General features: G+C 67.5%; 2 protein-coding genes across 2 annotated transcripts; one reads left to right on the forward strand and one right to left on the reverse strand.

The window, feature by feature from the left end:
* Window positions 1-3,990: 3,990 nt before the first annotated feature.
* Window positions 3,991-10,953, reverse strand: NDUFB11 (NADH:ubiquinone oxidoreductase subunit B11). Its single transcript, XM_084281160.1, has 3 exons — window positions 10,781-10,953; window positions 8,931-9,061; window positions 3,991-5,531 (listed from the first exon to the last, which is right to left on the reverse strand). Exons 1-3 carry the CDS (start codon window positions 10,934-10,936, stop codon window positions 5,408-5,410), a joined length of 411 nt encoding a protein of 136 aa, XP_084137286.1. The 5' UTR covers window positions 10,937-10,953; the 3' UTR covers window positions 3,991-5,407.
* A 233-nt stretch (window positions 10,954-11,186) lies between these two features.
* On the forward strand, window positions 11,187-21,518 carry LOC311204809 (RNA-binding protein 10-like; the record flags this gene model as incomplete). The annotated part of the gene is made up of 5 exons (XM_084281159.1): window positions 11,187-11,282; window positions 13,520-13,702; window positions 15,418-15,600; window positions 17,736-17,805; window positions 21,445-21,518. Coding segments are annotated over 5 exons (606 nt in total), but the record flags the coding sequence as incomplete, so codon positions are not given.
* Window positions 21,519-23,304: the final 1,786 nt, after the last annotated feature.

Below are 23,304 nucleotides of genomic sequence, written 5' to 3' on the forward strand. Positions count from 1 at the left end.
TCCCCCCCCCCCAGGCCTAAAGTGCCCCCCCCCCAGCCCGACATCCCCGCATCCCCTCCCCTGGCCCAGACCCCCCCTCAATCCCCACAGGACCCCTTCCTATCCCCTCCCTCAACCCCAGTAACCCCCCCTTATCCCTCCCCAGGCCCCATTAACCCCCCCAGGCCCCTTTAAACCCCCCCAGGCCCCTTTCCCCACCCCCTCAGGCCTCAACCCCTCCCTCGCCCCACTACCCCATCCCCGATGCCCAGACCCCCATTAACCCCCCTTTACCCCCCTCCCAGGCCCCATTAACCCCCCTCAGGCGCCATTAACCCCCCCCAGGCCCCTTTCCCACCCCCCTCAGGCCTCAACCCCCCCCAGCCCCGCATCCCCGCCTCCCCCACCTCGCTACCCCCCTCCCCTAGGCCCAGACCCCCTTTAACCCCCCTTTAACCCCCCCCAGCCCCATTTATCCCCCCCAGGCCCCATTAACCCCCCCCCAAGGCCTCATTAACCCCCCCAGGCCCCTTTCCCCACCCCCCTCAGGCCTCACCCCTCCCCGAGGCCCAAACCCCCCTTTACCCCCTTCCCCAGCCCCTTTAACCCCCCCCAGGCCCCTTTAACCCCCCCAGCCCATTAACCCCCCTTTACCCCGCCCCCAGCCCCATTAACCCCCCCCAAGGCCCCTTTCCCCACCCCCCTCAGGCCTCACCCCCCCCCTCAGCCCCGCATCCCCTCCCCAGGCCCAGACCCCCCCTCAATCCCCACAGTACCCCTTCCTATCCCCCCCAAAGCCCCATTAACCCCCCTCAGGCCCCTTTAACCCCCCTCAGGCCCCTTTAACCCCCCCCAGGCCCCTTTCCCCACCCCCCTCAGGCCTCACCCCCCTCCCCCACCCCTCTCCCCCCCTCCCCGAGGCCCAAACCCCCCTTCCCCCCCCTTTACCCCCTTCCCCAGCCCCTCTAAACCCCCCAGGCCCCTTTAACCCCCCCCCAGCCCCATTAACCCCCCTTTACCCCGCCCCCAGCTCCTTTAACCCTTCCCAGGCCCCTTTCCCCACCCCCCTCAGGCCTCAACCCCTCATCCCCAGCCCGCATCCCCTCCCCAGGCCCAAACCCCCCTCAACCCCACAATACCCCTTCCTATCCCCCCCCAACCCCACTTATCCCCCCCAAGGCCCCATTAACCCCCCTCAGGCCCCATTAACCCCCCCAGGCCCCTTTCCCCACCCCCCTCAGGCCTCAACCCCCTCCCCGAGGCCCAAACCCCCCTTACCCCCCCTTTACCCCCTTCCCCAGCCCCTTTAACCCCCCCAGGCACCTTTAACCCCCCCCAGCCCCACTAACCCCCCTCAGGCCCCACTAACCGCCCCCCCAGGCCCCTTTCCCCACCCCCGTCAGGCCTCAACCCCCTCCCCCGCCCCACTACCCCATCCCCGATGCCCAGACCCCCATTAACCCCCCTTTACCCCCTTCCCCAGCCCCATTAACCCCCCTCAGGCCCCATTAACCCCCCTCAGGCCCCATTACCCCCCCCCAGGCCCCTTTCCCCACCCCCTCAGGCCTCACCCCCCTCCCCGAGGCCCAAACCCCCCTTACCCCCCCTTTACCCCCTTCCCCAGCCCCATTAACCCCCCCCAGGCCCCTTTAACCTCCCTCATCAGGCCTAAAGTGCCCCCCCCCAGCCCCACATCCCCTCCCCAGGCCCAGACCCCCCTCAATCCCCACAGGACCCCCTCTTATCCCCCCCCAGCCCCTTTAACCCCCCCTCATCCCCCCCCCAGCCCCATTAACCCCCCCTTACCCCCCCCCCAGGCCCATTAACCCCCCCAGGCCCCTTTCCCCACCCCCCTCAGGCCTCACCCCCCTCCCCCACCCCTCTCCCCCTCCCCGAGGCCCAAACCCCCCTTATCCCCCCTTTACCCCCTTCCCCAGCCCCTCTAACCCCCGCCAGGCCCCTCTCACCCCCCCCAACCCCCTCACCAATGATGCTGTCCAGGCCCCGCCGCCGGGTCCCGCCCGCTCCGCTCGGCTCCTCCGCGACAAGATGGCGGCGGCGGCGGCGGCTCCCGGCCGCCCCCTCCCTCCCTCCGCCCCTTAGCCCCGCCCACTACCCCCCTCCCTATTGGTCCGCGGCGGCCCGGCGCTGCTCTCTGATTGGTCAGCTCCTCCCGCCTCTTCACACACACACCCCCCTCCCCTCACCGTTCTCCCCGCCCTCCCGCCAAGGCGCTGATTGGAGGAGGAGGGGGGGTTGGCCACGCCCCCCCCTCTCGTGGAAAGACCCGGATGAAGAGGAGGGGAAGCCCCGCCCACCCCGCCGCTCATTTGCATACGCGCGGAGGGGGGGGCGGGGCCTCGTGACACAGCACCCGCCGCGCGCGCCGGCCCCGACGGCGGCCGGGAGGGGACACGAGGCGTCGGCGGCGGCTACGGGGGCCCGTAGGGGCCTATAGAAGGGCTGGAGGGAGCTATAGGGGGGCTATAGGGGCCTGTAGAGGCCTATAGAGGGGTTGGACGGGGCTATAGAGGACTATAGAGGGGCTATAGGTGCCTATGGAGGGGCTATAGGGGGCTATAAAGGGGTTGGAGGGGCTGTAGAGGCCTATAGAGGGGCTGGAGGGGGATATAGGGGGTTGGAGGGGACTATAGGGGGCTATAGAGGGGTTGGAGGGGCTCTAGGGGCCTATAGAGGGGCTGGAGGGGGCTATAGGGGCCTATAGAGGGGTTGGAGAGGGCTATAGAGGGGCTATAGGGGGCTATAGAGGGGCTGGAAGGGGCTATAGGGGGCTATAGAGGGGCTGGAGGGGCATATAGAGGGGCTGGAGGGGGCTATAGAGGGGCTGGAGGGGGCTATAGGGGGCTATAGAGGGGCTGGAGGGGCATATAGGGGGCTATAAGGGCCTATAGAGGGGCTGGAGGGGGCTATAGGGGGGTTGGAGTGGGCTATAGGGGGCTATAGAGGGGCTGGAGGGGGCTATAGGGGGCTATAGAGGGGCTGGAAGGGGCTATAGAGGCCTATAGAGGGGCTGGAGGGGGCTATAGAGGGGCTGGAGGGGGCTATAGGGGGCTATAGAGGGGCTGGAAGGGGCTATAGAGGGGCTGGAGGGGGATATAGGGGGCTATAGAGGGGCTGGAAGGGGCTATAGGGGTCTATAGAGGAGTTATAGGGGCCTATAGAGGGGCTGGAGGGGCCTATAGGGGGCTATAGAGGGGCTGGAAGGGGCTATAGGGGCCTATAGAGGGGTTATAGGGGCCTATAGAGGGGTTATAGGGGCCTATAGAGGGGCTATAGGGGGCTATAGAGGGGCTGGAGGGGGATATAGGGGGCTATAGAGGGGCTATAGGGGCCTATAGAGGGGCTGGAGGAGCCTATAGGGAGCGATAGGGGGCTATGGGGTGGCTATAGGGCCTGGAGGGGGGTATAGAGGGGCTATAGGGGCCTGGGAGGGGGCTATGGGGTGGCTATAAGGTGGCTATAGGGACCGGGGGGGGGTCCATGGGACCTGGAGGGGGGTATAGAAGGGATATAGGGGCCTGGGGGGGGGCTATAGGGTGGTTATAGGGGGCTATGGGGTGGCTATAGGGAGCTATAGGGTGGCTATAGGGGGCTATGGGGGGCTATACGGGGCTATAGGTGGCTATAGCGTGGCTATAGGGGCTATGGGGTGGCTATAGGGGGCTATAGGTGGCTATGGGGTGGCTATAGGTGGCTATGGGGTGGCTATAGGGTGGCTATAGGGGGCTATAGGGGCTATGGGTTGGCTATAGGGGGCTATGGGGTGGCTACAGGGTGGCTATAGGGGGCTATGGGGTGGCTATAGGTGGCTATGGGGTGGCTATAGGGTGGCTATAGGGGGCTATAGGGGTCTATGGGGGGGCTATAGGGCCCGGAGGGGGGTATAGGGGGGCTATAGGGGGCTGGTGCTGGGTGGGTGGGTGTCGGGTGTGTGACCCCCTCCCCCCCTCTCCCCCCCCCCCCCCCCCCCCAAACAAGGGGCACTCGGGGTGCAGCCCAGCACCCATCGCTTTATTGGGGGACACGGGGGGGGACACCCCAAAAAGGGACCCCCAGGACCCCCTGGGGACCCCCAAGACCCCCTGGGAACACCCCAAAACACCCAGGGGACCCCCCCAGGACCCCTTGGGACACCCCAAAACACCCCAGGGATCCCCTTGGGGACCCCCCAAGACCCCTTGGGACACCCCAGGACCCCTTGGAGACCCCCAAGAACCCTGGGGACCCCCTGGAGACCCCCCAGGACCCTTTGGGACACCCAGGGGACCCTCTGAGACACCCCAAGATCTCCTGGGGACCCCTTGGGACAACCCAGAGACCCTTTTGGGACCCCCAGGACCCCTTGGGACACCCAGGGACCCCCCAAGACACCCCAGGGACCCCTTTGGGATCCCCAGGACCCCTTGGGACACCCCAAAACACCCAGGGGACCCCCCCAGGACCCCTTGGGACACCCCAAGACACCCCAGGGACCCCTTTGGGACCCCCAGGACCCCTTGGGACACCCCAAAACACCCCTTAGGACACCCCAAGACACCCAGGGGACCCCCAAAGACCCCTTGGGACACCCCAAGACACCCCAAGGACCCCTTTGGCACCCCCAGGGGACCCCCAAAGACCCCTTGGAGACCCCCAAAGACCCCTTGAGACACCCCAGGGACACCCAGGGGACCCCCAAAGACCCTGGGGACCTCCCAAGACCCCTTGGGACACCCCAAAACACCCCAGGGGACCCCCAAAGACCCCTTGGGACACCCCAGGACCCCTTGAGACCCCCCAGGGACACCCAGGGACCCCTTTGGGATCCCCAGGACCCCTTGGGACACCCCAAGACACCCCAGGGACCCCTTGGAGACCCCCAAAGACCCCTTGGGACACCCCAAAACACCCCAGGGGACCCCCAAAGACCCCTTGGGACACCCCAAGACACCCCAGGGACCCCTTGGAGACCCCCAAAGACCCCTTGGGACACCCCAAGACCCCATGGGACACCCCAAGACCCCCTGAAGACCCCCCCAGGACCCTTTGGGACACCCCAAGACCCCTTGGGACATCCCAGGGACACCCCAAGACACCCCAGGGACCCCATGGAGACCCCCAAAGACCCCTTGGAGACCCCCCAGGACCCCTTGAGACCCCCCAAGACCCCCTGGGGACCCCCAAAGACCCCTTGAGACACCCCAAGACGCCCCAGGGACCCCTTTGGGGCCCCCAAAGACCCCTTGGGACACCCCAAGACACCTCAGGGACACCCATGGGGACCCCCAAAGACCCCTTGGGACCCCCCAAGACACCTCAGGGACACCCATGGGGACCCCCCAGGACCCCAGAGGGGGGTCCCAGGGGGGTCCCGGGGTACCCCCATGGGGTGGGGGGTGTCGTGCCCCCTCCCCCCCCCGTGTTGGGCTCACTGGGGGGGGGGCAGGGGGAGCCGGGCGGGGTCGTAGTAGTTGGGGTCCAGTAAGGGGACCCCCCGACTCTCCCGCTCCCGGATCTGGATCTCGGCCTCACGTCGGGCCCACTGACGCAGCCTGGGGGGGGGGAGACACCTATAGAGGCACCTATAGATCCCCCTGGAACCTATAGATCCCCCACAGGAACCTATAGAACCCCCTGGAACCTATAGACACCCCTGGAACCTATAGATCCCGCCCTCCTGGCACCTATAGACCCCCCCTGGTACCTATAGATCCCCCACAGGAACCTATAGACACCCCTGGAACCTATAGAACCCCCCCCCCCCTCGCACCTATAGACCACCCCTGGAACCTATAGATCCCCCACAGGAACCTATCGACCCCCTGGAACCTATAGAAACCCCTGGAACCTATAGATCCCGCCCTCCTGGCACCTATAGACCCGACCCTGGAACCTATAGAACCCCCCTGGAACCTATAGATCCCCCACAGGAACCTATAGACCCGACCCTGGAACCTATAGAACCCCCCTGGTACCTATAGATCCCACCCTCCTGACACTTATAGACCCCCCCGGTACCTATAGACAGCCCCTGGAACCTATAGATGCCTCTTCGTACCTATAGACACCCTTTGGAACCTATAGATCCCCCCTGGAACCTATAGACCCGACCCTGGAACCTATAGATCCCCCCCCCAGCACCGATAGACCCCCCCAGGAACCTACAGACCCGACCCTGGAACCTATAGACCCTCCCTGGAATCTATAGATGCCCCCTGGAACCTATAGATCCCCCCTCTCCTGGCACTTATAGACCCCCCCTGGTACCTACAGACCCCCCCTGGAACCTGTAGACCCCCTTGGTACCTACAGACCTGACCCTGGCACCTATAGATCCCCCCAGCACCTATAGACTCCCTCTGGAACCTATAGATTACCCTCCTGGCACCTCATAACCCCCTATATCCTCTCCCAAACCCTCTATAGGTCCCCTAAATCCCCCATAACCCCCTCCAGGCCCCCCATAACCCCCCTATAATCCCTCATAACCCCCCAATATCCCCTCATACCCCCTCCCAGCCCCCCTAAATCCACCCCCAGCCCCCCATAACCCCCCTAAATCCCCCCATAACCCCCTCCAGGCCCCCCATAATCCCCCTATAACCCCTCATAACCCCCCTATAACCCCTCACACCCCCTCCCAGCCCCCCCAAATCCCCTCCCAGCCCCCCATAACCCCCCAATATCCCCTCCCAGCCCCCCATAACCCCCCAATACCCCCTCCCACCCTCCTCATAACCCCCCAATAGCACATCCAGGCCCCCTATAACCCCTCATAACCCCCCTATAATCCCTCATAACCCCTCCCAGCCCCCCTAAATCCCCTTCCAGCCCCCCATAACCCCCCAATATCCCCTCCCAGCCCCCCAGTATCCCCCTATACCCACCCAGAGCTCCCCATAACCCCCCAATATCCCCTCATAGTCCCCCAATACCCTCTCCCAGACCCCTCATAACCCCCCAATACCCCTTCCCAGCCCCCCATAACCCCTCTATAATCCCTCATACCGCCTCCCAGCCCCCCTAAATCCCCTCCCAGCCCCCCATAACCCCCCTATAACCCCTCATAATCCCCCCATATCCCCTCCCAGCCCCCCATAACCCCCCTATAACCCCTCATAATCCCCCAATATCCCCTCCCAGCCCCCCATAACCCCCCTATAACCCCTCATAATCCCCCAATATCCCCTCCCAGCCCCCCATAACCCCCCCAAATCCCCCCATAACCCCCTCCAGACCCCTCATAACCCCCCTATAACCCCTCCCAGCCCCCCCTAACCCCCCTATAATCCCTCATAACCCCTCCCAGCCCCCCATAACCCTCTCCAGGCCCCCCATAACCCCCCTATAACCCCTCATAACCCCCCTAAATCCCCTCCCAGCCCCCCATAACCCCCCTATAACCCCTCATAACCTCCCAATATCCCCTCATAACCCCTCCCAGCCCCCCTAAATCCCCTCCAGCCCCCCATAACCCCCCAATAGCCCCTCCCAGACCCCCACGAACCCCCTATAACCCCTCATAACCCCCCAATATCCCCTCATACCCCCTCCCAGCTCCCCATAACACCCCTAAATCCCCTGCCAGCCCCCCTAAATCCCCTCCCAGCCCCCTATAACCCCCCAATATTCCATCCCAGCCCCCCATAACCCCCCTATAACCCATAATACCCCCTCCCCGCCCCCCTAAATCCCCTCCCAGCCCCCCATAACCCCCCAATATCCCCTCATACCCCCTCCCAACCCCCCTAAATCCACCCCCAGCCCCCCATAACCCTCATAACCACCTAATATCCCCTCATACCCCCTCCCAGCCCCCCTAAATCCCCTGCCAGCCCCCCATAACCCCCCAATAGCCCCTCCAGACCCCCCATAAACCCCCTATAACCCCCCAATATCCCCCCTAAATCCCCTCCCAGCCCCCCATAACCCCCCAATACCCCTCATACCCCCTCCCAGCCCCCCTAAATCCCCTCCCAGCCCCCCATAACCCCCCTATAACCCCTCATAACCCCCCTATAACCCCTCATACCCCCCAATATCCCCTCATAGCCCCTCCCAGCCCCCTATAGCCCCCCTATAATCCCTCATACCCACCCTAAATCCCCTCCCAGCCCCCCATAACCCCCCAATATCCCCTCCCAGCCCCCCTAAATCTCCTCCCAGCCCCCCACAACCCCCCAATAGCCCCTCCCAGACCCCCACGAACCCCCTATAACCCCTCATAACCCCCCAATATCCCCTCATACCCCCTCCCAGCCCCCCTAAATCCCCTGCCAGCCCCCCTAAATCCCCTCCCAGCCCCCCACAACCCCTCAATAGCCCCTCCAGACCCCCCATAAACCCCCTATAACCCCCCAATATCCCCCCTATATCCCCTCCCAGCCCCCCATAACCCCCCAATACCCCTCATACCCCCTGCCAGCCCCCCTAAATCCCCTCCCAGCCCCCCATAACTCCCCAATAGCCCCTCCAGACCCCCCATAGCCCCCCTATAACCCCCCAATATCCCCCCTATATCCCCTCCCAGCCCCCCATAACCCCCCAATACCCCTCATACCCCCTCCCAGCCCCCCTAAATACCCTCCCCAGCCCCCCTAAATCCCCTCCCAGCCCCCCATAACCCCCCAATGGCCCCTCCAGACCCCCCATAAACCCCCTATAACCCCCCAATATCCCCCCTATATCCCCTCCCAGCCCTCCATAACCCCCTATAACCCCTCATACCCCCTCCCAGCCCCCCTAAATCCCCTCCCAGCCCCCCCATAACCCCCCTATAACCCCTCATAACCCCCCTATAACCCCTCATACCCCCCAATATCCCCTCATAGCCCCTCCCAGCCCCCCATAACCCCCCAATATCCCCTCCCAGCCCCCCTAAATCCCCTCCCCAGCCCCCTAAATCCCCTCCCAGCCCCCCTAAATCCCCTCCCCAGCCCCCCCCAGCTGACCCATAGTCGGGCAGGTAGTGGAGGAAGACGGTGCCCATGACGATGGCGATGGAGACGCCGGTGAAGAAGGCTGCCCTCATGTTCAGCACGTCGGCGTCGGGATCGGCCGAGAACCCGTGGTAGTCGGGGTTCTGGGGGGGCAAGGGGGGGTGCAGGGGGTCCCCCCAAACCTCAGGCCACGCCCACAGACCTTACATCATCTTGAAACCCCCTATGACCTCCACGTATCCACTTAGAGACCCCCAAAATCCTCTCAGAGCCCCCCAATATCCCCTCAGAAAACCCCAATAACCCCTCAGAAACCCCCAAAATCCCCTCAGAAACCCCCAATATCCCCTCCCAGCCCCCTATAACCCCCCAATATCCCCTCATAACCCCCCAATAACCCCTCATAACCCCCCAATAACCCCTCATAACTCCCCAATATCCCCTCAGAAACCCCCAATATCCCCTCACAACCCCCAAAATCCCCTCAGAAACCCCCAAAATCCCCTCAGAGGCCCCCAATAACCCCTCAGAGCCCCCCAATATCCCCTCAGAGCCCCCCAATATCCCCTCAGAACCCCCAATATCCCCTCAGAAACCCCCAAAATCCCCTCAGAAGCCCCCATATCCCCTCAGGACCCCCCAATATCCCCTCAGAGCCCCCCAATATCCCCTCAGAAACCTCCAATATCCCCTCAGGACCTCCCAATATACCCTCAAAACCCCCCAATATCCCCTCAGAAACCCCCAATATCCCCTCAGGACCCCCCAATATCCCCTCAGGACCTCCCAATATCCCCTCAGGACCCCCCAATATCCCCTCAGGACCTCCCAATATCCCCTCAGAGCCCCCCAATATCCCCTCAGAAACCCCCAATATCCCCTCAGGACCCCCCGATATCCCCTCAGAACCCCCAATACCCCGTTACAGCCCCCCAATAACCCCTTAGAACCACCAATATCCCCTCAGAAACCCCCAATATCCCCTCCTAGTCCCCTAAAACCCCCTTCATGCCCCAAGCCCCACCCCTTCCCTAGGCCACGCCCCCTCCCCTTGCCCCCCCGCCCCCTCCCTAAGCCCCGCTCCAAGCCCGCCCCCTCCCTAAGCCCCACCCCCTGCCGGCCCCTCTCCAAGCCCCGCCCCTTCCCCTGCCCCCTCCATAAGCCCCGCCCCCTGCCAGCCCCGCTCGAAGCCCCGCCCCCTCCCAAGGCCCTGCCCTCTCCCTAAGTCCCGCCCCTCCAGAAGCCCCGCCCCCAGCCATGATCTAAGCCACGCCCCCTCCTCAGGCCCCGCCCCCTCCTTGTGCCCCCAACCCCCTCCCTAAGCCCCGCCCCTCCCCAGGCCCCGCCCCCCTCCTCTTGCCTCCCCCTCCCCCACCCCCTCCCTAAGCTCCGCCCCAGCCTGCTCCCCAGGCCCAGCCCCCTAAGCCCCGCCCCCTCCCTAAGCCCCGCCCCTCTAAGCCCCGCCCCCCATTCGCCCCAAGCCCCGCCCCCTCCTACCCCTCCCTAAGCCCCGCCCCTCCTGCCCCTCCCCAGGCCCCGCCCCCTCCAGCCCCCTCCCTTAGCCCCGCCCCCTCCCCAGGCCCCGCCCCCTGTCGGCCTCGCTCCAAGCCCCGCCCCCTCCCTAAACCCCGCCCCTCTCCGGGCCCCGCCCCATCCTCAGGCCCCGCCCCCTGCTGCCCCCTCCCCAGGCCCCGCCCCCTCCAGCCCCCAAGCCCCGCCCCCTCCCCAGGCCCCGCCCCTCCCTAAGCCCCGCCCCTCATGCCCCGCCCCAAGCCCCGCCCCCTCCCTAAGCCCCGCCCCCTCCCCAGGCCCCGCCCCCTCCCCTCGCCCCCCTACTCCCCCTCCCCTTCCCTCCCCCCCACCTTCCTCTGCGCCGCCACCATCGGCTCCTCCTCATGCGGCTCCGCCCCGAGCGGCACCGGAGGCGCCGCCAAGGCCCCGGCGGGTCCCGCCGAGCGGCCCCGGGCCCCGGCCCGCAACGCCCGCAGCGCCCTCAGCGCCCTCCCCAGCGCCGCCATCTTGCCTTCCCCTTCCCCCCTCCTCCACCGGATGTCCCTCCCTCCTTCCGCTCTCCATCCCCCCCCTCCCCGCCAATCGCATTTGGGCGCCTCAGCGCTCCAACCAATCGCAGCGCAGGGTTCGCTCCTTCGCCCCGCCCCTTTGGTGAGGCTCCCCCCCCAAGCTTCACCCAATGGGAATGCAGCTCAACGGAAAGCCCGCCCTCTCTTTAACCAATAGGGAGGCGCCTCGCTGCGCTGAGCCAATAGGATGAAGGAAGGGGCGGGGCTTGGTGGAAAAGGCGGGCCCGGCGCGGAGCGGCGCCGCCATCTTGCCGGTCGGGAGCGGCGGCGGCGGCGGCGCCAGGTCGGGGCTCCCGGGAGGGGGCGGGGCCTGGGGCGGCGCCCGGGGATTGGCTGAGGGGCGGAGGGGGGGGCGGGGTTAGGCTAATGAGGGGGGCGGGGCCCCGGGAGGGGGCGGGGGTGGCCTTGGGACTCAATGGGGGGGGGGATGGGGACCCCCAGTATGGACCAGTGCTGACCAGTTAGGCCTAGGAGCCCTCCCAGTGCCTCCCAGTTAGGCCCAGGGCCCCCCCCAGTGCCTCCCAGTTACTCCCAGTTACGCCCAGTGCCTCCCAGTTAGGCCCAGGGACCCCCCCAGTGCCTCCCAGTTACTCCCAGTTACGCCCAGTGCCTCCCAGTTAGGCCCAGGGACCCCCCCAGTCACTCCCAGTGCCTCCCAGTTAGGCCCAGACACCCTCACAGTCCCCCCCAGTGCCTCCCAGTCCCTCCCAGTTAGGCCTAGGGGCCCCCCCAGTCCCTCCCAGTGCCTCCCAGTTACTCCCAGTCAGGCCCAGACACCCTTCCAGTGCCTCCCAGTCCCTCCCAGTTAGGCCTAGGGGCCCCCGCAGTCCCTCCCAGTGCCTCCCAGTTAGGCCCAGGGACCCCCCAGTGCCTCCCAGTTACCCCCAGTGCCTCCCAGTTAGGCCCAGGAGCCCTCCCAGTCCCCCCCGGTGCCTCCCAGTCCCTCCCAGTTAGGCCTAGGGGCTCCCACAGTCCTGCCCAGTGCCTCCCAGTTAGGCCCAGGGACCCCCCAGTGCCTCCCAGTGCCTCCCAGTTAGGCCTAGGCCCCCCCAGTCACTCCTAGTGCCTCCCAGTTAGGTCCAGACACCTTTCCAGTGCCTCCCAGTGCCTCCCACTTAGGCCCAGACACCCTCCCAGTGCCTCCCAGTTAGGCCCAGGGCCCTCCCAGTTACTCCCAGTGCCTCCCAGTTAAGGCCAGACACCCTCCCAGTCCCTCCCAGTGCCTCCCAGTCCCTCCCAGTTAGGCCTAGGGCCCCCCCCAGTCTCTCCTAGTGCCTCCCAGTTAGGCCCAGTTAGGCCTAGGGCCCTCCCAGTTACTCCCAGTGCCTCCCAGTTAAGCCCAGACACCCTCCCAGTCCCTCCCAGTGCCTCCCAGTGCCTCCCAGTTAGGCCCAGAGGCCCCCCCAGTCACTCCCAGTGCCTCCCAGTTACTCCTAGTGCCTCCCAGTTAGGTCCAGATGCCTTTCCAGTGCCTCCCACTTAGGACCAGCCAGTTCCAATTAGGCCCAGTCGCTCCCAGTCCCCCCCAGTCGCTCCCAGTCCCCCCCATTCCCTTTCCAGTCCCTCCCAGTCCTCCCAGTAACTCTCTCCCACAGGTACCACCATGGAGTACGAGCGCAGGTAGGGGGGAGGGGGGGACTGGGGGGGACTGGGACGGACTGGGAGTAACTGGGAGGGACTGAGGGGGGGACTAGGCCTAACTGGGATGGACTGGGCCTAACTGGGAGTAACTGGGAGTAACTGGGATGGACTGAGGGGGGGACTGGGAGTAACTGGGATGGACTGGAGGAGTGGCTGGGCCTAACTGGGAGTAACTGGGGCGGACTGGGGGTAACTGGGAGGGACTGGGACTAACTGGGAAGGACTGAGTGGGAACTGGGATGAACTGGGAGGGACTGGGTGTGACTGGGATTGCCTGAGGGGGGAACTGGGATGAACTGGGAGCAACTGGGAGCAACTGGGATGGACTGGAGGGGTGGCTGGGCCTAACTGGGATGAACTGGGACTAACTGGGATTGCCTGAGGGGGGGACTGGGATGCACTGGGATGGACTGGGAGCAACTGGGATGCACTGGGATGGACTGGAGGGGTGGCTGGGCCTAACTGGGAGTAACTGGGGTGGACTGGGCCTAACTGGGATGAACTGGGACTAACTGGGATTGCTTGGGGGGGACTGGGATGAACTGGGACTAACTGGGATTGCCTGAGGGGGGGACTGGGATGGACTGGGAGCAACTGGGATGGACTGGAGGGGTGGCTGGGCGGAACTGGAATGAACTGGGACTAACTGGGATTGCCTGAGGGGGGGACTGGGATGGACTGGGAGGTACTGGGAGCAACTGGGATGGACTGGGATGGACTGGAGGAGTGACTGGGCGGAACTGGAATGAACTGGGACTAACTGGGATTGCCTGAAGGGGGGACTGGGATGGACTGGGATGAACTGGGATGAACTGGGGGGGGGTTATTTGGGGGTGATCCCCCCCATTAACCCCTCCCCCCCTCCCCTTGGTGTGCCAGGGGGGGAGGGGCGACCGGACGGGGCGCTACGGGGGCACCCCCACCCCCACCCCCACCCCCACCCCCCCCGAGGAGCCGCCCCGCCCCCCCCGGGATCACGACTATCGCGACATGGACTATCGGGGCTACGGGGGGGACACCCCCACCCCCACCCCCACCCCCCCCGCAGGGACCCCCCCGCAGGTGGGTGGAGACCCCCCACCCATCCCCCACCCACCCATCCCCCACCCATCCACCCCCCCAGCACCCCCACTCCCCCACCCACCCATCCCCCACCCAGCCCCCTCCCAGCCCCCAGCCCCCAACACCCCCACCCCCACCCACCCATCCCCCACCCCCAGCACCCCCCACCCATCCCCCACCCCCTAATACCCACCCATCCCCCACCCATCCACCCCCCCAGCACCCCCACCCCTCCCCCACCCACCCATCCCCCCACCCCCTAATACCTACCCAGCCCCCACCCAGCCCCCACCCACTACCACCCATCCCCCACCCAGCACCCAGCCCCCTCCCAGCACCCCCACCCAGCCCCCACCCACCCCTCCCCCACCCATCCCCCACCCATCCCCCACCCATCCCCCACCTGCCCCAATACCCACCCACCCATCCCCCACCCCCCAGCACCCCCACCCCTCCCCCACCCAGCCCCCAACACCCCCACCCCCACCCACCCACCCCCCACCCTGAGCACCTCCACCGATCCCCCACCCAGCCCCACCCATCCCCCACCCACCCCCCACCTGCCCCAATACCCACCCACCCATCCCCCACCCCCTAATACCCACCCATCCCCCACCCCCAGCACCCCCACCCCTCCCCCACCCAGCCCCCAACACCCCCACCCCTCCCCCACCCACCCATCCCCCACCCATCCCCCAGCCCCCTCCCAGCACCCCCACCCCTCCCCCACCCATCCCCCACCCCCAGCAGCTCCACCCAGCCCCCACCCAGCCCCCAACACCCCCACCCCCACCCCTCCCGCAGGGACCCCCCCACAGGTGGGTGGAGACACCCCACCCACCCCCACCCACCCATCCATCCATCCCCCCCAGTCCATCCCAGTCCCTCCCAGTGCCCCCCAATCCCCTCCCAGCCCCTCCTAATCCCCTCCCAGTCCATCCCAGTCCCTCCCAATTCCCCCCTAAATCCCTCCCAGCCCCTCCCAGCCCCTCCCAGCCCCTCCCAGTCCCTCCCAATTCCCCTGCCAGTCCCTCCCAGTTCCTCCCAATTCCCCCCTCAGCCCCTCCCAGTCCCTCCCAATTCCCCCCTCAGCCCCTCCCAGTCCCTCCCAGTCCCTCCCAGTCCCTCCCAATTCCCCCCTCAGCTCCTCCCAGTCCCTCCCAGTCCCTCCCAATCCCTCCCAATCCTCCTTTCCCCCCCCATTCCAGAGCTTCGAGGGGGGGGATCCAGGCCGGAAGCACGACCAGGCCCCTCCCCCCATCCATCCCAGTCCCTCCCAGCCCCTCCCAGTCCACCCCAGTCCCTCCCAATTACCCTTTAAGTCCTTCCCAGTCCCTCCCAGCCCCTCCCAGTCCATCCCAGTCCCTCCCAATTACCCTTTAAGCCCCTCCCAGCCCCTCCCAGTCCCTCCCAATCCCTCCCAATTCCCCCCTCAGCCCCTCCCAGCCCTTCCCAGTCCCTCCCAATTCCCCCCTCAGCCCCTCCCAGTCCATCCCAGTCCCTCCCAGTCCCTCCCAATTCCCCCCTAAATCCCTCCCAGTCCCTCCCAGTCCATCCCAGTCCCTCACAGTCCCTCCCAATTCCTCCCAAATCCCTCCCAGCCCCTCCCAGTCCATCCCAGTCCCTCCCAATTCCCCCCTAAATCCCTCCCAGCCCCTCCCAGTCCATCCCAATCCCTCCCAGTCCCTCCCAATCCTCCTTTCCCCCCATTCCAGAGCTTCGAGGGGGGGGATCCGGGCCGGAAGCGGGACCAGGCCCCTCCCCCGCCGGCGCTGCCCTTCGGCTCGGACGGGGATTACCGGGACCAGGACTACAGGCCCGAGGCTGCTGAGGAGGAGCCCAGGGCCAGCACCATCGTCATGCTGCGCATGCTGCCCCAGGCTGCCACCGAGAACGACGTAGGACACGCCCCCTGCCCCACAGGCCACGCCCCCTGACCCTAAGCCACGCCCCCTGGTCCATAGGCCACGCCCCCTCCCATTAAACCCCCCCACTGGCCCTTTAAATCCACCCTGCGGGGGGTAAAGGGGCTCCCTGGCCACGCCCCCTGCTCACAGGCCACGCCCCCTGACCCTAAGCCACGCCCCCTGCTCCATAGGCCACGCCCCCTCCCATTAAACCCCCCCCACTGGCCCTTTAAATCCACCCTGCTGGGGGGAAAGGGGCTCCTAAGACACGCCCCCTGGTCTCAAGCCACGCCCACTGGTCTATAGGCCACGCCCCCTAATCCCAAGCCACGTCCCCTCCCTTTAAACCCCCCCACTGGCCCTTTAAATCCACCCTGTGGGGGGTAAAGGGGCTCCTAAGCCACGCCCACTGGTCCTAAGCCACGCCCACTGGTCCACAGGCCACGCCCTCTGGCCCAAAGCCACGCCCCCTCCTCGCTAAGCCACGCCCCCTCCATTTAACCCCCCCCACTGGCCCTTTAAATCCACCCTGTGGGGGGTAAAGGGGCTCGTAAGCCACGCCCCCTTATCCTAAGCCACGCCCCCGCTCCATAGGCCACGCCCTCTGACCCTAAGCGACGCCCCCTCCCTTTAAACCCCCCCACTGGCCCTTTAAATCCCCCCTGCTGGGGGTAAAGGGGCTCCCTGGCCACGCCCCCTGGTCCTAAGCCACGCCCCCAAGCCTAAGCCACGCCCCATCCCCACTAAGCCACGCCCCTAACCCTAAGCCACGCCCCCTCCCTGCTAAACCGCCCCCCCCAAGCTGAGTGCCCCCCACCCACCACCCCTGGGACCCCCCCCACCACCCCCTTGGGTGCCCCCCCAATCCCTGGGTCCCACCCCCACCTCTGGGACCCCTCCCCAACCCCCTGGGTGCCCCCCCCACCCATGGGTGCCCCCCCAAGCTCCTGGGACCCCCCCCCAGCCCCTGGGACCCCTCCCCAACTCCCTGGGTGACCCCCAAACCCTCTGGGGACCCCCCCCAACCCCCTGGGTGCTCCCCCCACCCCCTGGGTCCCCCCCCACCCCTGGGACCCCTCCCCAAGCTCCTGGGACCCTCCCGCACCCCCTGGGTGCCCCTCAAACCCCTTGGGTGCCCCCTCAACCCCTGGGACCCCAATTAGTGCCCCTCCCAGCCCCTGGGACCCCTCCCCAACCCCTTGGGTGCCCCCCCCACCCCCTGGGTGCCCCCCAAACCCCTTGGGTGCCCCCCTCACCCATGGGTGCCCCCCCAAACTGTGCCCCCCCCCCCCCCCCCCAGATCCAGGTGCAGCCCCCCACTTTGGGTGCCCCCCCAAACTTTAGGGTCCCCCCCACCCCTGGGACCCCTCCCCAACCCCTTGGGTGCCCCCCCCACCCCTAGGAACCCCCCCAAGCTCCTAGGACCCTCCCCCACCCCCTGGGTGCCCCCCCAACCCCCTGGGACCCCAATTAGTGCCCCCCCCACCCCTGGGACACCCCCCCCACCCCCTGGGTGCCCCCCAAACCCCTTGGGTGCCCCCCCAAACTGTGCCCCCACCCCCCCCAGATCCGGGTGCAGCCCCCCACTTTGGGTGCCCCCCCAAACTTTAGGGTCCCCCCCACCCCTGGGACCCCTCCCCAACCCCATGGGTGCCCCCCACACCCATGGGTGCCCCCCCAAACTGTGCCCCCCACCCCCCCCAGATCCGGGTGCAGCCCCCCACTTTGGGTGCCCCCCCAAACTTTAGGGTCCCCCCCAGCCCTGGGACCCCTCCCCAACCCCTTGGGTGCCCCCCCCACCCCTAGGAACCCCCCCAAGCTCTTAGGACCCTCCCCCACCCCCTGGGTGCCCCCCCAACCCCCTGGGACCCCAATTAGTGCCCCCCCCAGCCCCTGGGACCCCTCCCCAACCCCCTGGGTGCCCCCCCCACCCATGGGTGCCCCCCCAAACTGTGCCCCCCCCCCCCCCAGATCCGGTCGCAGCTGCAGGCACAGGGGGTGCAGCCCCCCCCACTTTGGGTGCCCCCCCAAACTTTAGGGTCCCCCCCACCCCTGGGACCCCTCCCCAACCCCATGGGTGCCCCCCCCACCCATGGGTGCCCCCCTAAACTGTGCCCCCCCCCCAGATCCGGGCGCAGCTGCAGGCACAGGGGGTGCAGCCCCGGGAGGTCCGGCTGATGCGCAACAAGTCCTCAGGTGAGACCCCCACCCAACCCCCCACCCATGGGTGCTGCTGGGGGGGGACCCCAACGTTGGGAGGGGGGAGGGGGAGAGGGGGACCCTGGGTTTGGTTTTGGGGGGGGTGGGTGCATCGTGTAGAGCACGCAAAGGGGGGTTGGGGGGGTTTAGGGGCACCCAAGGGTGCTGGGGAGGGGGTTTAGGGGCACCCAAAGAGGGGGCTGGGGGTGTTTAGGGGCACCCAGGGGTGCTGGGAAGGGGGTTAGGGGCACCCAAGGGTGATGGGGAGGGGGTTAGGGGCACCCAAGGGTGATGGGGAGGGGGGTTAGGGGCACCCAGGGGTGATGGGGAGGGGTTAGGGGCACCCAGGGGTGTTGGGGGGGAGTTTAGGGGCACCCAGGGGTGTTGGGGGGGGGGTTTAGGGGCACCCAGGGGTGCTGGGAAGGGGGTTTAGGGGCACCCAAGGGTGATGAGGAGGGGGGTTAGTGGCACCCAGGGGTGCTGGGAACGGGGGTTAGGGGCATCCAAGGGTGATGGGAAGGGGGGTTAGGGGCACCCAGGGGTGCTGGGGAGGGGGGTTAGGGGCACCCAGGGGTGCTGGGGAGGGGGTTTAAAGGCTCCCAAGGGTGATGGGGGAGGGTTAGGGGCACCCAGGGGTGCTGGGTGGGGGGTTTATGGGCACCCAAGGGTGCTGGGGAGGGGGGTTAGGGGCACCCAGGGGTGCTGGGGAGGGGGTTTGGGGCACCCAGGGGTGCTGGGGAGAGGGTTTAGGGGCACCCGAGGGGGTTTAGGGGCACCAAAGGGTGTGGGGGAGGGGGGTTAGGGGCACCCAAGGGTGCTGAGGGGGGGTTTAGGGGCACCCAAAGGGGGGCTGGGGGTGTTTAGGGGCACCCAGGGGTGCTGAGGGGGGGGGTTAGGGGCACCCAGGGGTGCTGGGGAGGGGGTTAGGGGCACCCAGGGGTGATGGGGGAGGGTTAGGGGCACCCAGGGGTGCGGGGTCTGTTGTTTGGGGGGGGGGGAGGGGGGCACTGTCTCACCAGGGGCACCCAGGGGTGCTGGACCCATAGCTGGGGGCACCCAGGGGTGCCCACCTCCTGCCCAAGGGGCACCCAGGGGTGCCTGTCCCCATCCCCAGGGAGCACCCAGGGGTGCTGCCCTGGATTTAGGGGGCACCCAGGGGTGCCTGTCCCCTCCCCAGGAGCACCCAGGGGTGCTGGTCCCATAGCTGGGGGCACCCAGGGGTGCCCATCTCCTGCCTGAGGGGCACCCAGGGGTGCTGCAGCAGGTTTAGGGGGCACCCAGGGGTGCCTGTCACCTGTCTAGGAGCACCCAGGGGTGCTGGTCCCATCCCCAGGAGCACCCAGGGGTGCTGGTCTCATCCCCAGGGGCACCCAGGGGTGCTGATCCCAAACCTGGGGGCACCCAGAGGTGCCTGACCCCTCCCCAGGGGCACCCAGGGGTGCCCATTTCCTACCTAAGGGGCACCCAGGGGTGCTTGTCCCTTCCAAGGAGCACCCAGGGGTGCTGTTCCCCTCCCCAGGAGCACCCAGGGGTGCTGGTTCCATCCCCCCAAGGGCACCCAGGGGTGCTGAGCCGTCACCAGGGGCACCCAGGGGTGCCCATCTCTTGCCCCAAATAGCACCCAGGGGTGCCTGTCCCAACTCTAGGAGCACCCAGGGGTGCTGGTCCCATCCCCAGGGGCACCCAGGGGTGCTGGTTTCCTGCCTGAGGGGCACCCAGGGGTGCCAGTCCCCTCCCCAGGAGCACCCAGGGGTGCTGGTCCCAGCTCTAGGGGCACCCAGGGGTGCTGGTTTCATCCCCAGGAGCACCCAGGGGTGCTGTTCCCAAACCTTGGAGGCACCCAGGGGTGCCAGACCCCTCCCAGGAGCACCCAGGGGTGCCCATCTCTGCCCAAGGGGCACCCAGGGGTGCTGACCCATCCCTAGGAGCACCCAGGGGTGCCATACCCCTCCCCAGGAGCACCCAGGGGTGCCCATCTCCTGCCCAAGGGGCACCCAGGGGTGCCAGACCCCTCCCCAGGAGCACCCAGGGGTGCCCATCTCCTGCCCAAGGGGCACCCAGGGGTGCCATACCCCTCCCAGGAGCACCCAGGGGTGCCCATCTCCTGCCCAAGGGGCACCCAGGGGTGCCATACCCCTCCCCAAGAGCACCCAGGGGTGCCCATCTCCTGCCCAAGGGGCACCCAGGGGTGCCAGACCCCTCCCCAGGAGCACCCAGGGTGCCCATCTCCTGCCCAAGGGGCACCCAGGGGTGCTGACCCATCCCTAGGAGCACCCAGGGGTGCCGTACCCCGCCCCAGGAGCACCCAGGGGTGCCCATCTCCTGCCCAAGGGGCACCCAGGGGTGCTGGGCCCATCCCCAGGAGCACCCAGGGGTGCCCATCTCCTGCCCAAGGGGCACCCAGGGGTGCCAGACCCCTCCCCAGGAGCACCCAGGGGTGCCCATCTCCTGCCCAAGGGGCACCCAGGGGTGCCAGACCCCTCCCCTGGAGCACCCAGGGGTGCCATACCCATAGTGGGGTCACCCAGGGGTGCCCATCTCCTTCCTAGGAGCACCCAGGGGTGCTGTTCCTGTCCCCAGGGGCACCCAGGGGTGCCAGACCCAGCTTTAGGAGCACCCAGGGGTGCTGGTCCCATCCCCAGGAGCACCCAGGGGTGCTGCTCCCAAACCTTGGGGGCACCCAGGGGTGCCAGACCCCTCCCCAGGAGCACCCAGGGGTGCCCATCTCCTGCCCAAGGGGCACCCAGGGGTGCCAGACCCCTCCCCAGGAGCACCCAGGGGTGCTGCACTGGATTTAGGGGGCACCCAGGGGTGCCAAACCCATAGCTGGGGGTACCCAGGGGTGCCCATCTTCTGCCTAAGGGGCACCCATGGGTGCTCACACCCCACCCAGGGGGTCCCATAAACCCCCAAACCCCCCAGGAGGGGTCCTAGGAGCACCCATGGGTGCCAGTCCCCAACCTAGGGGGTCCCATACCCCCAAAAGCCCCCCAGGAGGGGTTCTAGGAGTACCCATGGGTGCTTATACCCCCCAGGAGGGGTCCTAGGAGCACCCATGGGTGCTTATACCCCCCCAGGAGGGGTCCTAGGAGCACCCAGGGGTTCCCAAACCCCCCCAAGCCCCCCCAGGAGGGGTCCTAGGAGCACCCAGGGGGTCCCATACCCCCCCAAAACCCCCCAGGAGGGGTCCTAGGAGCACCCATGGGTGTTTATACCCCCCAAATCCCCCCAGGAGGGCTCCTAGGAGCACCCATGGGTGCTTTTACTCCCCCAAATCCCCCCAGAAGGGGTCCTAGGAGCACCCATGGGTGCCTATACACCCCCAACCCCCCCCTGGAGAGGTCCTAGGAGCACCCATGGGTGCTTATACCCCCCAAACCCCCCCAGGAGGGGTTCTAGGAGCACCCATGGGTGCTCACACCCCCCCCCACCTCCCCAACCCCCCCCCCCCCCAGCGTGGGGGGGTCCCACCAACACCCTCCCCCCCCCCCCATCATACCCACCCCCACCCAGGCTGGGGCAGGCAGAGCAAGTAGGGGGGTGGGTGGGGGGCACCCATGGGTGCTCCCCCTGACCCCTCCCCCCCCCTCCCCACCCCTCCCCCTCCCCCCACCCCCCGGGTGGCCCCTCCCCCAGGTCAGAGCCGGGGTTTTGCCTTCGTGGAGTTTCACCACGTGCAGGACGCGGCGCGGTGGATGGAGGCCAACCAGGTACCCTCGTGCAAGGGCCCTCGTGCAAGGGGCGTGCAAGGGGCGTGGGACCCCCCCCCCGGGACCCCCCCATATGGGACAACCCCCCCCAGGACCCCCCATGTGAGACCCACCCTGTGAGACCCCCGTGTGACACCCCCTGGGAGACCCCCTGTGACCCCCTTGTGACCCCCTCGTGCAAGGGCCTCGTGCAAGGGGCGTGCAAGGGGCGTGGGACCCCCCCCTGGACCCCCCCATATGGGACAACCCCCCCCGGACCCCCCCCATGTGACACCCACCCTGTGAGACCCCCGTGTGACACCCCCTGGGAGACCCCCCTGTGACCCCCTCGTGCAAGGGCCTCGTGCAAGGCGCGTGCAAGGGGTGTGGGACCCCCCCCCAGGACCCCCCCATATGGGACACCCCCACCCCAGGACCCCCCCATGTGACACCCACCCTGTGAGACCCCCGTGTGACACCCCCTGGGAGACCCCCACCAGGACCCTCTTGTGATCCCCTCGTGCAAGGGCCCTCGTGCAAGGGGTGTGCAAGGGGCGTGGGACCCCCCCTGGGACCCCCCCATATGGGACAACCCCCCCCCCGGACCCCCCCATGTGAGACCCACCCTGTGAGACCCCCGTGTGACACCCCTGGGAGACCCCCCTGTGATCCCCTCATGACCCCCTTGTGCAAGGGCCTCGTGCAAGGGGCGTGCAAGGGTGTGGGACCCCCCCTGGGACCCCTCCATGTGGGACACCCCCATGTGAGACCCCCCAGGACCCCCCCATGTGACACCCCCCACCCCCCTGGCACCCCCCCCACCCCCCTTGTGCCCCCTCGTGCAAACCCTCGTGCAAACCCCCACTCCACCCCTACAACCCCCTCCCACCACCCCTCCTGCCCCCCAACCCCCTATATGAGCCCCCCAACCCCCCCCCTTTGAGCCCCCCACCCCCTGGCACCCCCCCCACCCCTCTTGTGCCCCCCTCGTGCAAACCCTCGTGCAAACCCTCGTGCAAGCCCCCACTCCACCCCCCTACAACCCCCTCCACCACCCCTCCTGCCCCCCAACCCCCCCCATGAGCCCCCCAACCCCCTCCCCACCCCCCTGGCACCCCCCCACCCCCCTTGTGCCCCCCTTGTGCCCCCCTTGTGCAAACCCTCGTGCAAACCCTCGTGCAAGTCCCCACTCCACCCCCCTACAACCCCCTCCCACCACTCCTCCTGCCCCCCAACCCCCTATATGAGCCCCCCAACCCCCCCCTTTGAGCCCCCCACCCCCCTGGCACCCCCCCAGCCCCCTTGTGCCCCCCTCGTGCAAACCCTCGTGCAAACCCTCGTGCAACCCCCACTCCACCCCCCTACAACCCCCTCCCACCACCCCTCCTGCCCCCCAACCCCCTATATGAGCCCCCCAACCCCCCCCTTTGAGCCCCCCACCCCCCTGGCACCCCCCCCACCCCCCTTGTGCCCCCCTCGTGCAAACCCTCGTGCAAGGCCCCACTCCACCCCCCTCCCACCACCCCTCCTGCCCCCCAACCCCCCCTTTGAGCCCCCCAACCCCTTCCCCACCCCCCTGGCACCCCCCCACCCCCTTTGTGCCCCCCTTGTGCAAACCCTCGTGCAAGGCCCCACTCCACCCCCTACAACCCCCTCCCGCCCCCCAAACCCTATATGAGCCCCCCAACCCCCCCCTTTGAGCCCCCCAACCCCCTGGTACCCCCCCACCCCCCTTGTGCCCCCCTTGTGCCCCCTGGTGCAAACCCTCGTGCAAACCCTCGTGCAAGCCCCCACTCCACCCCCCTAC

Source organism: Gallinula chloropus (genome assembly GCF_964237585.1).
Source record: "Gallinula chloropus genome assembly, contig: HAP1_SCAFFOLD_618, whole genome shotgun sequence".
In the NCBI taxonomy this organism is placed as follows: domain Eukaryota; kingdom Metazoa; phylum Chordata; class Aves; order Gruiformes; family Rallidae; genus Gallinula; species Gallinula chloropus.

What these genes read in the sequence shown, in the direction of transcription:
- NDUFB11 (XM_084281160.1), bottom strand. Translation starts at nt 10,936, where the DNA reads ATGGCGGCGCTGGGGAGGGCGCTGAGGGCGCTGCGGGCGTTGCGGGCC. An exon ending in TGGTGGCGGCGCAGAGGAAG is followed by an intron (nt 9,062 to 10,780) that starts GTGGGGGGGAGG and finishes TTGCCCCCCCAG; the next exon opens with AACCCCGACTACCACGGGTT. An exon ending in CACTACCTGCCCGACTATGG is followed by an intron (nt 5,532 to 8,930) that starts GTCAGCTGGGGG and finishes CCCCCCCCCCAG; the next exon opens with GCTGCGTCAGTGGGCCCGAC.